The sequence below is a fragment of the Melospiza georgiana genome, chromosome 4, assembly GCF_028018845.1.
Source record: "Melospiza georgiana isolate bMelGeo1 chromosome 4, bMelGeo1.pri, whole genome shotgun sequence".
NCBI classification, from domain to species: domain Eukaryota; kingdom Metazoa; phylum Chordata; class Aves; order Passeriformes; family Passerellidae; genus Melospiza; species Melospiza georgiana.
This window is the reverse complement of record NC_080433.1, coordinates 21,736,466-21,752,820: the sequence shown is the minus strand read 5'-3', so window position 1 is coordinate 21,752,820 and position 16,355 is coordinate 21,736,466. Positions and strand designations below refer to the sequence as shown.

At 41.2% G+C, this 16,355-nt stretch overlaps 2 protein-coding genes across 2 annotated transcripts in view; one reads left to right on the top strand and one right to left on the bottom strand.

Annotated features, from left to right (window-relative positions):
* Positions 1-1,561: 1,561 nt before the first annotated feature.
* LOC131082983 (spexin prohormone 1-like) lies at positions 1,562-8,065 on the bottom strand. The gene is made up of 6 exons (XM_058023261.1): positions 8,042-8,065; positions 4,870-4,950; positions 4,676-4,733; positions 3,722-3,784; positions 2,999-3,082; positions 1,562-1,620 (listed from the first exon to the last, which is right to left on the bottom strand). The coding sequence occupies exons 1-6, from the start codon at positions 8,063-8,065 to the stop codon at positions 1,562-1,564; spliced, it is 369 nt and encodes a 122-aa protein (XP_057879244.1).
* Positions 8,066-10,529: 2,464 nt separating this feature from the next.
* The window catches only part of LOC131082982 (inositol 1,4,5-triphosphate receptor associated 2-like), a 36,284-nt gene continuing 30,458 nt past the window's right edge, over positions 10,530-16,355 (top strand). Inside the window, 6 exon segments of the mRNA XM_058023260.1 lie at positions 10,530-10,544; positions 12,676-13,279; positions 14,061-14,171; positions 14,777-14,957; positions 15,151-15,227; positions 15,307-15,385. Coding sequence (XP_057879243.1) covers positions 10,530-10,544; positions 12,676-13,279; positions 14,061-14,171; positions 14,777-14,957; positions 15,151-15,227; positions 15,307-15,385 — 1,067 coding nt within the window.

The window sequence follows — 16,355 nt, the reverse complement described above, 5'->3', positions numbered from 1 at the left end:
CAGAAAGTCTACTCTGATTATATTTGTGAAGAATTGTTATCAGGAGCACACATAAAATCAGTCAGCTGGGAATAGGGTGGGTGCAGCTTCTGTATCACTGGGACAGGCAGAAGAATATAAATTTCAGGACACTGATAAACCAAAGGATGATAACTCCTCTACTTCTCACTTTTCTAGTGGAAGGTCCCAGCATTTGGAACTGGATGATCTTTTAGGTCCCTTCCAAACTAGGCCTTTCTAGGATTATGTTCTCCGATTCCATGCTACTTTTTGTCTGAGCACAGATCCTGTAAAACATGCTGGAAAATCACTTAGATGCACCTGAGATATTCCAAATATGCTGGAAACAAAGGGCATCTAAAATAATGAAAGAATTCAAATGGATACCATTGGTCTTGAGGTGAAGTTCATAATGAATGTTCTGTCATACAACAAACACTGCCATTGGAAGATATATCAGTGCTTAAAAATGAACAAAACAGGACACTTAGCTTCCACCATCTCATCAGTGGAGTGATGCAGATTATAAACAATGACTGAAAGTGCCTCTAACCCCACGAAACAAATAAATTCCTCTATTCCTTCAGCTGTGTGTCTTTGTGTTGAGGTAAAGCAGCACCATAGTTAGTGTGAGTAAATCAGCAGTATTATGAGAAAGATCAGGAGAATTTAACATTAAAAGATGAAGAGCTTGACTAGAAGGTTAAAAAAATAAAACAGTTGCTTGGACACAGAAATCATGTGGCTACTCTTTAATTACATCAGAACTACAGAGGGCTTTCCCGTGAGACCACAGAACTACATAAATAATACATCCTTATCAGCAAGAATGATAATTAACAGATTTATGCATAATTCCAGTTCTGCAACTCAGAAAGAAAGAACAAAAAATACAATCACAAAGCAGTCTTTAATGAGGCCTTGATAATGCAAGACCTGTCCCCAAACTGTCTTTATGTGCTGGGACTTGCTCAGTAGGATTTTTCAGAGTATTTCTGCAGGAGTGGACTGGGGCAATAAGTGCTGCTGCCTATTCTCTGTGCTGACTGATACCTGCCAAATAAAAATTGAAAAGAAAAACAAATCACCAGTTTTGCAGTCACAGACAGCTGGAATGTTTTTATATCTCACTGAATTTATTGACCATCAGCAGCCTACAGGGCCATCAGTGAAGTAGTAGTGGAATCTGTCTTTATCAGGGTTCAAAAAGCTTCACTATTCAGCTGAGTGGAAGGTGGTAAAAGGTTTCCCAATGACAATTGAAAAACTTCTTAATGAAGTTGTCCAAAGAGACAGTTTTAATTATCTTTTCAGGTGAGCTGATGGCGTGTATTTTAAATTTCAGATGAGACATACAAAGTGCTTTAAAGAAAGCAGAAACTTTACAGATGCTTTCCTTATCTGAACTAGTACCTTTTAATCCCTTTGCATGCAAAATTTTGCAATGTGAAAACACCTCACCCTTTGGGAACTTCAGTGAGAATTGATGAAACACTTTACTTACACAAGTTATGCTTTCAGGTTCAAAGCTGTACAAATGTTAAAGGCATTTGAAATAATTTCACCAATTTAATAGACTGTCTGTCAGGTAGCCAGGGTGTTCACTGTTTTCTTCTTCCACTACAAGACAAAACACAATGGGGAGAAGTAAGTTGTAGATGAAGGAAAGTTCAACCAGACACAGTTTTGAGCTTTCAGATGTGCCTTAGGCACAGATTCAGTGCAGTGTGACTGCTCAGCTGAGACAGAGGGAGCACCTCTAAAAACAGTCATGTATTCTCTAATTTTTAAATGTAGGAATTTTTCTGTTTGCTGAAGAAGAAAACTACAAACTGTGTCCAGAGGGGTAAGTTAGCACATGGCAAAAAAAAAATCATGCTGAAGAAAATAATAGATTTGTTCTTCATTTGTGCATTGCTCTCAGTCAGCTGATCTGAAAGTGCATGGCTTACCCAGGTTTGACTGGTTATTTCCTACCATACAGATGGAAATGTTACTCCACCTAGTTTTTTTTCAAACAAGCTGCCAGTTCTGCTTATCTCTCTCAGATATTTCACCCTTTTTTCTCTGTTGCTGTCCATCTCCCCTGCTATAGCAACAACAGGCTGGAAAATACCACTAAAATTTGGAAAAATCCACCTTCAGCAGAGGCTTTTGTGGGCATGTAAATGGCACTTTCACTGGTTTAACTTTAGAAGTGCTCACATATTTTGTCCAAAGCACTGTGCTCATTTTTTTATTCTGCCTTTTTCTCACTCCAAAATGCCACTGATTTTTTTGTTTGTTTGTTTGGTTGGTTGGTTTTTTGTTTGTGGTGGGGTTTTTTTTGTTTGTTTTTTTTTTTTGTTTTGGTTTGGTTTGGTTTGGATTTTTGTTTTGTTTGTGTGGGATTTTTGTTTGATTGGTTTTTGTTTGGTTGGGGTTTTTTTTGTTTTTTGGTTTTTGTTCAGAGTTCTACCAGGGCAGGGAAGAGAGGCCTGAGCACAGAGCCCCATCTCCATTTCCCAAAAAAAGAAAAAAGTCTGTGGTAGCTGAAGAGGTGAGGGATTTAAGGGCAGAGGACGTGGAGAGCAAAGGTTTAGGGTCTCAGCCTGGTGATGTGAAACCAGCAGCTCCTCTCCTGGGGTTCTTATGGATTCTTTTAAACCTTTGCACCAAATCCAGTGAGGGAATAAAATTTTCACAAGCAAACAGTATGCTATAGAAAAAGTTACCCCAGAAAAGGTTTGGGGTGAAAAATCCAATTGAAAAACAGCCATTCTCTTGAATCCAAACCAGTAAAACATCCAAACAGAAAATTAAAAGCAGAATACACAAATATTTACCTGCTATCATTATGTGGCTCATGTTGTAATCTGTGTAAATGTGCACTCCAATACAGGGCTCTCTGTTGAACAATATCTCAGTTCAAAACAGACCTTCTCGATCAATTTGCTAGTAAATGAAATACTGAAAAACCACTTTTAAAAAGTCAGAGTAAGACAAAACATGCATTTACCTTCCTGTGCTTTCTGTAAGGAAGTAAGGAACAGCACAGCAGCTTCAGAAAGGGATAAAGGATTTGTGTTATGGCTGCGTGTTTCTAGAATGAAAAATCAGAGATGCATGGTTTGTTAGTGTCTTATGACATTTCTTTACTTTGTTCTTTGCTTTTTTATTATTTCTATACTAGAGAGTCAAAGACAAGAAGATATTGTCTCCTTCATTCTACAGCATTGTCTGCTCAAAACCAGCCTGATAATTAACACGAGAGATTAGCAATCTTTTTAAAAGGGAGGTTATTTCAAAATCCCTTGGAAGGTAAAAAGAACATTTTCCTTTTTTGTAGGTTCCTAACTTTTTAACAACATCCTGTTCCCTCCAGAAACCTTGCCTAGTGTAGATTGATGACATCTGCTTCTGTCATTTGTTGCTTCAGCACAATTAATAGCTTGATTTGATTTTTTTTTTCCAGTGCAAAAAGAAAGTCAAAAGCACTGATGAAAATCCCACTTAGCAGCCAGGTCAGTCTGGAAATTATGTAAATGAAATCACACAGGTGCACCGGAGAGGGAAGTCAGCCTTTGTCATGTGCTGGCTGGAATGAAGGCACTGAAAAAAGGGGGTTTAGTTGTTTCCTTGGCTGAGATTCCAGGAAAACAGATCCCCTTCCCTTTCCAGGGATTTCTCCCATAAGCTGGGGAGGTGGGTGGGCTCCACAGCCCCGTGCTGATGGACTCACCCAGCTGCACTCTGTCATACAGGTCCTTCCTCTGGCTCTCATCTGCGATGAAGCGACGTCCCTCTACAAAAGCAGTGAGACAAGGGTGAAAACAGCCCCCAAAATTGTTGTAATTCCTACTTCATAGTCCCTAAAGGACTCTTTTCAATTTTGTATATGGTCAAGAACCTTCAATCTCTTTGCTGGACTATGAAATATTGGCTTTTAAATTGTATTTTTATTAAAAAAACAAACAAACAAACAAACAAAAAACCATCCCAAATCCCAAACTAACAAAATAAAATCACACTGCTTCCTGTGCATCAATAAGAATGAGAAAAACCTCACTAGGGAAGTAACACAATGCATTATTCCGTTGGAAGAATTTTTTAAAAATAACAAAAAGGGCCAAAATCTTCACTTTTATTAATAGAAATAATTGTATTAATGTCACTAAAACTTTCAGTTATCTTTACAGTTGTTTGGAGCTTATATTTATTTTATTTTGCAGTTATTTATATTGTCTCCCTTTTGCATTTCACTCAGGATTATGACCTTCTTTTTCTTTTCTCCAATTTACAGGGAGCTTTTTTTCTTCCCGTCTTTATACCTGCCCTCCCTGATATCTTTTAATTTTAAATCAACAATTCAGAATACAATTTTTCATATTAATATTTCTGTTATATTTGATTATTTGGATCAAAGGACATCTCTAACTAAGTACAAAATCTGAGGATATTCTGATGGGAAGGACCCACAAGGGGCATTGAGTCCATTTGGGAAGTGAATGGCCTGTACAGGGACCAAAGGTGTGACCATGACATAATTAGCACCATGCAATTAGCACATCCTCCCTGCAAGCCTCAAAACTTCCACCCCCACAGCATCCTCAGCATCTCCTGCTTGTGTGGAACCAAGGAATAATCTGGGGTGGGGAAAATTATCTCCTCATAATGAAAAGAGCTCGAGACTTACGTGCACCCTTCAAATAGAGCATGGCCTGAGGAGTCCAGTTTCTCCTTTGGAAATGAGCCTTTATGCCAAATTAAAAAAAAAAAATTAAAAAAAAAGAGGGAAAATAGACATGTCAACATCCCATGCCACTGCTAATTAATGCAAATACTTAATGGCACCAAGCTCTGGCTTCATGATCTCCATGCTGGGCTCACCTGAGGGGCGCTCCAGGAGAAGGTGATGAGGGACGCGGCCAGGAGCAGTGCCAGGGCAGACACTGGGGGTTTCTGCAGCCCCTGTGCACAACAGAGAGCCACAGGGTGCAGGAGGAGTCTTTCACATCTGCACATCCTCCCAGCTTCACATCTAAATTGTTCCCAGCTGCTGCCTTGTCCCTGTCTTGCTGCCAAACCTCCTCTTGCTCAGGGGGGGTTTCAGTGCACCCTGATCTGATCAGAGGATTAACCTTAAATTGAACTTTATTCTTTTTACTCAAATCTATTCCATCCTGGTGAGAGCTACGATCAAGGCAAGCACCTTTTGTGGTCCTATTTACAAGGACATCAGATCCTCCAGAAATGAGGATAATGTACAAACTAATGGGTAAAGATGCTATAAAATCTACCTTGATTTTACCAAACCATAGACAACAAACAAATGTAGGGGGCTTGTCATTCCAAACAAACAAACCAACCAAGAAACAAAATATCTACTTCCCCAGGTTAAAAAAAAAAGGAAAAAAATGTTTTAAATTTAGCATCCTATCAATATCAACCATGATTAAAACAAGTCACAAGACAGGTTTATTTTATTCTTGGAGGTTGTTCACTGATGCAGCACATGCAAATGTAAGCACTGAGCATGAATCCTCTGTGCACAAGTTGCACCTCTGCTTGTTCACACAGACCATGTTGTTATTCATGTATTGGTAATAGTGATGGGCACCAGAGAATCTAACTGTTTGTTTCATCCTGGGTTTGAGAGGTTGTACTATTGGTGTATTTTTAATACAGTTGTTTAAAATACATATAATATATCTATGTGTGTATTTATTTTGGGTTAATTTTAAGGAAAATTTCTTAAGTCCCCCTGCAGTTCCTAAATATTGCACTCACATGAAAAAGAAAGCATTAATTGCAAACTAAATGTTTGCTACAGACCAAAAAATTCTCACTTACCTTCATACTTATCTCGGTGACAAACCTTCAGTCCTCTTTCCTTGCGATGATGTGTCACAAGATCTCCTTCCTACATGGCCAGGGGTCCCTTTTTAAATCTTCAGAGTGGAGATGCCCTCCCCTTCTGTGGCGGGGTGGAGGAGTCTGAAGGGATCTCTTGTCAGCCCTGTAGATGGAGAAGCAGAAGGTCTGATGACTCCTGAGGGAAACCTGCAGCCTTGCAGGAAGTCCTGATTGAAATGATTGAAGGATGGATGCACTTGGAGATGCACCCCATTAAACAGGTGAACACCTCCTGAATACATCAGCACCAGCCCTGAGCGTTTGCACCGCTCACCTTCCTGCTGGATGATCAATAATCACAGCCAGAGTGGGTATTAATATGGATGCTGAGAGTTTACCCAGGATAATCTACAATAGATCAGATTAGCATCCATTGTGGGAGCTGGAAAAGCTGGTAAATTACTCCCCAGCCTCAAGAGAGAAGTGACTTACCCAGTGTCACTAGCCTGAAGTTATTCCTTGCATACATGCAGAGGATGTAGTCTATGGTTTGATTCTTTGATGATCTTTTGCATCTAGTTTTCTTGCACACAAATAAAAGTATAAAGCTTGACAACAGCAACAACAAAAAAGACCCAAATTACCCTATAAATCCTGAAGTCCTAATAGTCAGAAATGCTTTTCTGTCCCATGGATTGGCTGGAGTAAAAGTCCAGCTCATGGGCTTGAATAGGTTAAACAGTGGAGCAGTGAACAGAAAAAAGGCAGGGATCAGGGAAGTAATTTCCATGAGCTACTTCTGGATGATTGTTGGGCTCATTGCAGTCATGCAGAGTTGCTTTGGTCCTCGGGCAAAGAGTTAATCACACTGGATGCCTGGCCTTGCTTGCTCTGTAGCCAGGGTTTTCATCTCTCCTCCTGTACTTTTTCCTTTGTAAACTTGATGGAAGCAGAAGGAGAAGCAAAGAAAACAAGGAGGTAGAAATTTGCTGATTGGAAGATTGGCCAATGGAAAGTTTACTGCAGCAGCCTCAGGAACAGGGCCAGCCCATGCTGTGACAAAAATCCAGGTTAGGCCATGCGTGTGACAAACACTGGCTCATGGATGTGGAGTTGAAGGAGGAGTGTGCAGACAGGCAGTGCTGCTGCTCACTGTGAACTCCTCCCTGTGTGTCTGTGAACACTGCTCCAAAGCACAATATTAAGTGAAGGTGCAAATGCTGTCCAGCTTTTGGGGGGTATCACTCTGTTCCCTGCCCATGCCACCAGAATTGCTCACTGAATATACAGCACTGCCATCAGCTGCAGCTCGTGCTGGTGTAGAGGCAAGAAACCAGGGGGAAGTTCAGGTTTTGGTCTCAAGCAGCTCCTGTGGTGGCTGGGAGCTGCTGTTACCCTTTTTAAAAGGCCATGCCCTGATGCATCCTAGCAGAAGGGATTCTGCTTGCATCTACTTCACTTGTGAGGTTTCTTTTCCCTGTGCTCTGACAGATCAGAAACATTTCTTGACGATGCTTAACCCCTGGCCTTAGAAGGGGACTGTGCATTTCATCCAGGAGACATTTAGCATGCAGAGGCTTGGAAAAGGTAAAGCCACTCCCCTATTGCCTTCTGGAGTGACTTCAGACCTTCCTGTTATCCACAGACCACGGGGCTGGAATCAAACTTTCAGCTGAGCCTGTGAAAATTAACCCCTTGCCATTGGGGATGGCAGTGTGTAGTATGATCTCTTCAGGAGGGTTCTCCTCATGTAGGAAATGTGTCTGGCACTGAAAAGAAACCCTGCTTTTCCTGCCACTGGAATGAGACAAGATAACATAAAAGCAACAGGGGGGCAAACCAGCTCAGCCCCTCCCGTCGCAGCTGGGGAGAAGAGGAGGAGAACAGGAGGCATGGAGAAAGATGTTACCACGCTGGAGGAAAACAGCTTCAGTTCTTCTTGTGACCATTTGGCAAAATCTAAGTGACACTGACTTGGTGTTGCTGGAGTCTCAGTCTCTCTTCCAAACCTGGCTGTATTCTGAGTGCCACGGGAATCCTTGTAGAGATTTGGGCTTGTTTGGAGCTGCCTGGAGGGCAGCAGGGAGCTGAACTGAGCCGATCAAAACCTGAACTGCCTTGTTATGGGGACAGGTGGCCACCAGCTCAAGAACAAAAGCAGTATCTTGACAGCATCATCTTAAATTAAATGGTTTTATTGTGGTACCTTCCGATGCCTCAGTGCCACCATGGCGTCTAAAAGTCAGGAGTTTAGTCATAAACTGTAGCTAGAGACAATTGACCTTGACCTTTCACATCAGATGAAATGAACCCAACCTCAAATTGCATTTTCATAATGGTTTGGGGCTTTGGGATGTTTTTCTTATTTTCCAATGGTTTTTATTTTTCCCTTAAATTGTTTGTGCCTTTATAACTTATAGTTCTAAATCCATTTATTTTTTTCTACGACCAGTGACTCCAAGTTGCTTTGCTTTTCAAACAAAAGTGTATTTCTCCTTGGAAATCTGTAAGGAGTCTGCTTGCAGAACAAAGAACTCCAGGTTTGTCAATTCTACTTCAGGGATCAAAATTTAAGAGAATTGGCTTCTCCCTTCAAAGCTTTTTCTTACCATGATTCTATGAAAAGGTGGCCATCTCACCCTTCCCAGAAATCCAAGCACTTTGCATTCACAAAAGAGCTGTGCAGGTACTGAGAGTGTTTGCACTCACAGAAGAGCTGTGGCTCTGTGTGGGCACATGTGAGCTCGTACTCTGGAAAGACGAAGCAGCCTATAATTGGGTTATGGATCATAACACACAAAAAGCTGTGGCACTTTGGGATGATGAGCTGTGCACCCAACACTCATTGGCAGCGCTGCCATTTCTCAGCTGATTCACCTGGAGGAGGAAGTGCCTCTGGCATGTAATCAATACCCTGAGAGAGAAAAGTAGAGGGAAGCTTGCTATAGCAGCAGGACCCCTTATTAGAAAGAACATAACCTATTCTTATTTTCTGAGATGATCTAAAGGGCACAGGCTGCATATCCTGATGCTGTAAGTGATACAAAGCTGATTTCTGGCATTGAAGTTCAGTGCTGAGGTGAGGGGGAAATGTTCTCATGTGCTGGAGTTTTAACCAATTTTACCTCACTGACTTGCATCACGACAGTGCACCTTCCCAAATATTTCCCTGGAAATATAGGATAGTGTTGTATCCTGGTAAGGGCAGCAGTGACCCATGGATTGCTCCTGAGGAGAAGGTGCAGCTGGGGTGTAGGTGGTCACTGAGGCCATCAGCAAACACTGGTGCTGTCAAGGTATAAATCTCCCAGAACTTATGACCTTTGCTTTGTGCTTATTCTCATTTCCTTTGGGATTTTTTTCCTGTTAGTTTGGTAACTCTCTGGGAAATCCATCCCACTTGTGTCTGGCAGCTGAGCAGCACCTAGCACAGTGTACTTCTGGCTCCTAAATGCCACTGCAGCATCATAAAAGGCTGTGAAATGTCATGGCAGAGCCTGCAAAGTAGGAAATTACAAAGCATGTTGCATTTCCTTTGCAGTAAGTTGCAGAGTAAGGCAAGCTTTCTACCAGAAACAAAGTCAAATATAGATTGCCCTGGAAGTATGTTGATTTGTTATTACTGAGAAACTCAGAGAATAGATTAGACAATCCTTTTTTAGGAGTCATTGCCCAACTGATCCTGCCCAGACACATGGTTATGAACCATATGACCTCTTCTTTTTGGGCTGGTTTTTTGTGTTTCTGTAATCTTTCAAAACTGATTCTGGTTTTTAACCCCATATATCCCACTCAGACTAAGGGGAAATTTGTGTACAAGGTCCATATTTGCCCTGTAAAACCTGTTGACCAAAACAATCCAATTTGCAATCCATCAACACACTTTATGCCACACAAACATGTCTTTCAGTGTTATTTATTTCCATAACAGACCTTAATTTACAAAACCATGAAATAGTTTGGGACCTTTAAAAGTCATCTAGTCCACCTTCCTACAATAAGTAGGGATGTCTTCAACTTCTCTGGGAAGGTGAATTTTCATGGTGCAGCTCTGAAGGGAAGAGATGCTCTCTGGTGTAAGCCAGGTGCATCATTAGAGGCCATCAGTTGCTGGCCCAAATTTATTTAACTATTCTGTTGCACATTCAGCACCACGGTGTCTGTGGGTGCATTTCAAGCACTGCAGATTTGCTGGAGAAGCTTTTTGTTTTTTCTCTAGACTATATGAGAAGAACTGAGCTAAAAACTCTTGAAGTAGAGAACAAGGTATACAAAACCCAGTCCGTCGGAGATGATGTAAATGTCTCACACAAGAGAGGTAACAGGGACTTTGCTGAGGACTAAAGTGTGAGCAATGCTGCAGCCAGGTCCAGGTTCTACTGTTCTCACAAGTGTGTTTGTGAAAAAGAAGCAGCTTCAAGGGATAATTATAAGTAGAATTTAAATATATTATGTGGGGTGAGGGGTGTTTGAAAGCATCCGGAAAGAGTAGAAATCCACAATTTTTTGAAAGGTGTAAGCATCTCAAAAAGAGGTGTTGCTTCTGAAGTTCAGGGAACCACTGATGGGATGGCACAATATTTTTTTTTTTTCTGAGCAATGGACAAGTCTGAGGCAAACACCAGGTGAAAAGACCAGCTGAAAAACAGTTTTCTCCATTCTGCAGGCTGGACAGGAGATATGGCCATCAGAGAATGGGCATTTCCAGGGTAATTTAGCAGGAGCCATAGAGCTCTTCAGACAGGCAGGCTCTACTGCATGTCTTGATAATTTAATACAAAAAAAGGAATTAGTTAAGGGTCTTAATGATTTTTTTTCACAGAACTAAGGGCAGAGATGACAGTTAACAGAGAGACTATTTAATACACTATCAGCTCAAGAGACTTCAACACTTTCTTCTTTTCAAAAATGGTGAGAGTGATGAAATTTATACAGACTCCTTGTTCTAACTCTCAGAAATTAGTAGAGATCTGCTCCTGCTTGAAATTTTGCTGTAGATGGGAAAAGCAGGAAAGAACTGCTAATAGAAGTGAGAAACATCCCAGGAACCAGAGTTTTGACACAGCAATAACCTATATCACAACATTCCTTGCTGTTTTGAACAATAATTAGAAGAGCAGGGAGACTTCAAGTTGCACTGAAATTACAGGCAATTAATTTAACAGCAGCAGGAGAGATGTGAGGGGGAAAAAGGTAAAAAGGCCAGGAAGCAGGAGCCTGAAGCTTGATTAGAGCCTGGTTGCAGCTGGTGGTCACTCTCAGCTGAGGGCTGAGTGGCAGCACCTGTACCTTGTAAAGCTGATTTTCCTGCTTATTTAAACGCTGAAGTTCAGGCATCTCCTATTCCTCAGAGGAAGAGCTGAAGTAGCTGTGCTGTCTCCTTCAGAGAAGGAAAAGAAGTTGTTTTTCCACGTGCTAGTGTAACGTATAAGGTCTTGGGCTGTGCTTTTTGTTGTTTGTTTTGTTTATTTTTTTTACTGGTATATTACAGGGAAAAAAAATCAAATACCCTTAATAGAGTGTTACTTATATCTGCTTGAGGGCTCTTGTGTGCTTAAAAAAAGTCCTAAACTAATTGTAGGGTATTTAAATTTTAATTTCAAGGTAATTAATCTAGCTCTTTAGAGAAAATATATCTGTAATAATGCACTATGCTTCTGCTTCCTGGCATTTATTTGAGGAGTAAATCTTTTAAGCAAGACATAGTTAAAAAGTAGTCTCTTCTCTAAAATTGTTCTGAGCTTCTTTTTATTCTTATTTTTGAAGTATTCCTGAGGTTAAGGACATGCTCACTAGAGTAAATGCTACTACTTGTGGAAGTACTAGAAAAATAAACTTGGAGATCCTGTCTCTGCTTATATAAACTAAGTTGCTGCCATGCAGGCAGCCTGTAATAAACTAGCTTAAATTAAACATTTAATATTTATGTTTTTTTCAATCTATATTAATAAATACTTATATATAAATTCTATTCTCTGCTTCAAAGATTATGTAAGTGTTAAGTGCTAGTGAAACCTGCTGCTGTTTTGGGAGAAAGGAATTAATTTTTCTACGTTAAAAGATGACTTAAAATCTGATTCTTGAGAGCTTCACCTAGCTTCATTTGGTATGTTATTATTATTTAATTATATAGCTCCCAGCTGATCAGTTCAGGTGGTTGCAATGTAGACATGGGAACCTCACTGGGAATGAGGATTTATCCCTGCAAAATGAACCTCCCATTCCTTAGTCACATGCAAACGTGCTTATCTTGTAGGAAATACCTTTTAAATGTTGCCTGGGAGACTAGATAATAAAAATACACACAGGATGAGGTGCCTCTGTAGGGCACATTTCTTGTGTAATTTCCAGTGTGGCACCATGACAGCTGTGGCTGCTTAGTAAAAGGAACACTGGGTTTTGGCGGTTTTTTGGTCTCATAGGCTCACAGAAACACTGAAAGTCTTGTTGGTCTCACATTTTCTGCCTCACCCCTGCCACCCCCAGTACAATTAAAATGTTTCTTTTAATTTAAAAAGTCCTCTGCTAATTTGCAGGGTGTTCTTCAATTTTTATTTACATTCTCCCTTATCTCCCTGCCACGGTTATGGTATTTAAGAATAAGCAGTGACATTTCAGGAAGTATTTCTGTCTTTCTTCCCCAAAATTTCCAAATCAGCTTCTATTCCCTGGACACTAAAATGTCCTGACTGAAGGTTTCTGTTGGACCTGATAAGTGGAATGAGGGTTTCCAAACCCCTGGATGCCAAAGCTCCAAGCTGGCTGCTGAATGGAAAAGTTGGCATAAATATGTGTGTGTTGATCACCCTGACTCTCATATCTTGTGCCTGTTCTTTCCAGATATTTGTCAAGAGAAGGGAAGTGATGAAGTCTTCTAAACGTGGAGCTAAGAAACAGCGCCACAACCCAGTGGAAAGCATCTGCAGGAAGATCAAATCCATCCAAATGATGGACCACGTCTCTAACCCGGCCTTGCAGATACCAAAATTTCAGTCCCAGAACTTTGACAGCCCACAGAGCAATATTAAAAAAAATCTGGAAGAAATACTGAAAGGGAGAAGCTGCAGTAGTGGTGGGAGCACTTGCTCGCCCCTGGCCCGCCCTGGTGGCGTTTTCTCTGCGCCCTCGCCGGGCCTCGGGGCCTGCTCCAGGCACCAGACTGCAAACAGAACCTACTCCATGCTGGAGGCCAGCGGGGGATCCAGCAGCTCCTGGGTGCCTTCCCCTCCCATGGACAGCTCTTCTCCGTTTCCCTTTGGAGCCAGGGAGGCCAATGCCCAGGGCAGGCCGTGCGCCTCAGCAAACGCTGAGCCCCAGGATGTGCGGCCCAAGCAGATGTATCTGACATCAAGTCCCAATTTATGTTTCTTCACATCGGAAAAAAAGCCAGGAAGTGCTGTGGTCCAGCTTCCCGTGCCAAGGGCATTTCCTTCCAGCGAAAGAGGTAAAAATACTGAAGAAAAACACCCCCTAATTTGGGGTTCTAGACATCTGAACATTCAGTCTATGTAGATGACATTTATTTACAACTTCAAGTGGTAAAATGCATTTTAGTATCACTCAAATCTTATAAGACTGCAAAAAGAGCTGAGGCAAATCTTAAATTTTCTCTGAAAAAGGTGTGAGTGTAAAAAGTGAGTAATTAATATGGCAAACACATTTTCAAATTTGCTATTTCATTTTTGATTTAAGAGATATTTTTAACAGTTTAAGAGATTTAGACTACTATTTGACTAGTACTATAACTTTTTTTTTTATAGCCAAATTTTATTTGGCTTTTAATTTAGTCTATGCTTTGTCTCTCAGACTGATTTTTGAAGATACAGGAGTTTTGGTTTTGCTCTTAGTTTGAAGTGGGTTTTTTGTGGTTTTGAGGGGTTTTTTGTTTGTTTTAGGGATTGTTTTCTTAATAACCCAATGATTTCTCTACAGTGCATCTGGAGGGGGAGGGAAGAAAGACTTGATTTCTTAAAATGTCCTGTTTCATATGTTTATGCCATAGAAAGAATAACCAAATTTTTCTGAAAGTACATGTATAAAAGTAGATGCATGGCATACTTCCCAGCTCAGAGGCCCCGGCTATGACCAGTTCCTGTTGTTTAGTGCTAAAAGCTCTGCTTTTATTGGCAGGGAAGCTGGTTAGCTGGTTTTGTTGTTTCAGTCATCTGGAATGAAAGTTACTATGAGCAAATAAAGATGGGCAATAAGAGATTTATTCTTCACAGGAAAGAAGCAGCCTGTGTGGTACAAAGGTGACAGTATGTGCAACGTGAGCTTGATCTGTGACGAGAACCTGCTGACCACCATCTTCTGCGCATGTGACAGCCACCACACAGGTTTGCCACGGTCTTTTCATTGCTCTTTTGCTCTGCACTCAATGGATTTCCCAGGTTCAGACCTTGTTTTGGTCCCTGAGAGATGCCAGTCTATGAGATGTGTAGGTGCCTGTGTTGTGGCAGATGTAGAATAAATGTGTAAATGTCTGTGCCTCTTTTGCATGGTGCCTGATCATGAAATCGTGGAATGGTTTGGGTTGGAAGGGACCTTAAAGATCATCTAATTCCATCCCCCTGCCATGGGTAGGGACATGTTCCTTTATCCCAGGTTGCCAAGAGCCCCATCCAGCCTGGCCCTGAGAGCAAGGATCAGTATCATGTGTCAACTTTGTTCCTCTTAAACTGAAGTCCACAAAACTAGTAAACTGGATTTTTATACAGAAGAAAACCAAAACCCACCACTACAGGGGAAAAAAAATCTCAACCAACAGAAGAGCTCTACACTGCTTTTTTTTTTCTAGATCTCTAACTCGGTTCAGGAATCAGTTGCTTGTCTGCAGCTCTTGAGGGTGGTTGGATCCAATGCAGTTCAGTAGCATGGCCTCTCACAGTTTTTTTATGGTGCCTTGCCAGGCTTTGGCATTTGACCTCTGTTTCTGCCTTAGGGAAAGTGGCAGTGTCCGAGATAATCGATTATTTGAGACATACAACCAGCTGTGACTCAGAGGACAGTAGTCTTGAGGAGCTCTGCAACAAGCTTGACCCAGAGCACAAAGATATCTCCATGGACCTGGAAACCTACCATGCTGTCATGGGAGAGTGGATTGAAGACCGTAACAGAAAATGGTAACAGCACTTTGATAAATAAGTCTTCTGTGGAAACTAAGATGTTATAAGCTTCCCCTGTGGCTCTGGAAAGAAAGTGGTATTTGGACACCATGTCCACAACATTGGGTTTGGCTGAAGTTTTGTGTTACAAAGTTGGTAAGCAACCTGGTGTCCTGCTGATTTTGTGACCCTTGATGCTCCTTTCCTTCAGGGAAGAAGGTGCTGCTGAGAAATCATCATCAAGCACGGAAGACCCGAAATCTCAAGTACTTAAAAACATCTCTAAAGGTGCAGAATGTTTCACTCTGTTTCTGTTCAGGAAAGTTCCACTTTCTTGCTCTATAACCAAAGCCCTCACCTCTTTCAGCTGACAAGTCACTTGCTCAGATGAATGTTACCTCAGGAAGCCTGGAGGCCTTTGGAGGTGATGTGTCTAAAGGAGACATGTGAGTCCATTTAAGCAATTCTTTCTCAGAATATAGTACTCCTGGCTTTAAACTACTTGACAGAAATTCCAAGAGCCCTTATTTTGAAACTTGGAGCCCTTGGGGATTTTAATGCTCACCTCAGTCTGCTGGAGCTCTTGATGCTGTCATTTTCTTCTTGTCAGACTTGAAAGACAACCAGTATTTTATCCTACCTATATCTTGGTGCTTCTGTGTCCATTTGCCTTTTTAATCTGTGGTCAGATGTTTGTCATGTCCTTCCCTATTTAAACAGGTTCCTTGCCTCCACCAAATTCTTAGTTGTCTGATGATAAGAAGACATTATGACCTAAAAGTCTGATCTTGCATTCTGTTTGGGGTTGTTTTTCTTATGACAGGGAGCTTGTTGAGGTGGGTTTTTTTCTTGTTGGAGTGGGTTTTCTGTGTGGTTTTTTGTTTTTTTGTTTTTTTGTTTTTTTTTTTTTACTAGTAGCAATGAAGTCTGTGATTTGGACTGTTAATGGCAAAGCACTTAACAAGGAGCAGAAGTTTCATTTGTAGCTTATGCCTAGGCAGAAATCCAACATCTGCTCTCTAAAGCTTCCCTATAATTTTTCAGGATCTCAAAAGAATGATTCTCATTTAAGTTTTGGTTGAAAGCATAAGGTGGGGGATGGCTTGGGGGAAAAGCAAGGACCCAGAAATTGCAGAGTGAATACAGAAGCATCACTAGTAATGAGGTGATTAGCAAGATCTTAAAGCACTCTCATGCAGACATCCAGCTGTGGCACTTTTTGACAGCAAACTTTAGTTGTAGGGAGCAGAAAAATGCTTAAAACCAAAAGTTCTTGATACCCATAGAACTGGAGAACAGACTTAGAGCTGTCCCCCTATCTCTGTGCAGAGCAAATGACTGGACACTGCAGCATCACAAGTCCTCTGTGGGCTCTCATCTCACCTCTAATCAGTGCACTAGGATGCTTTAAAGGTC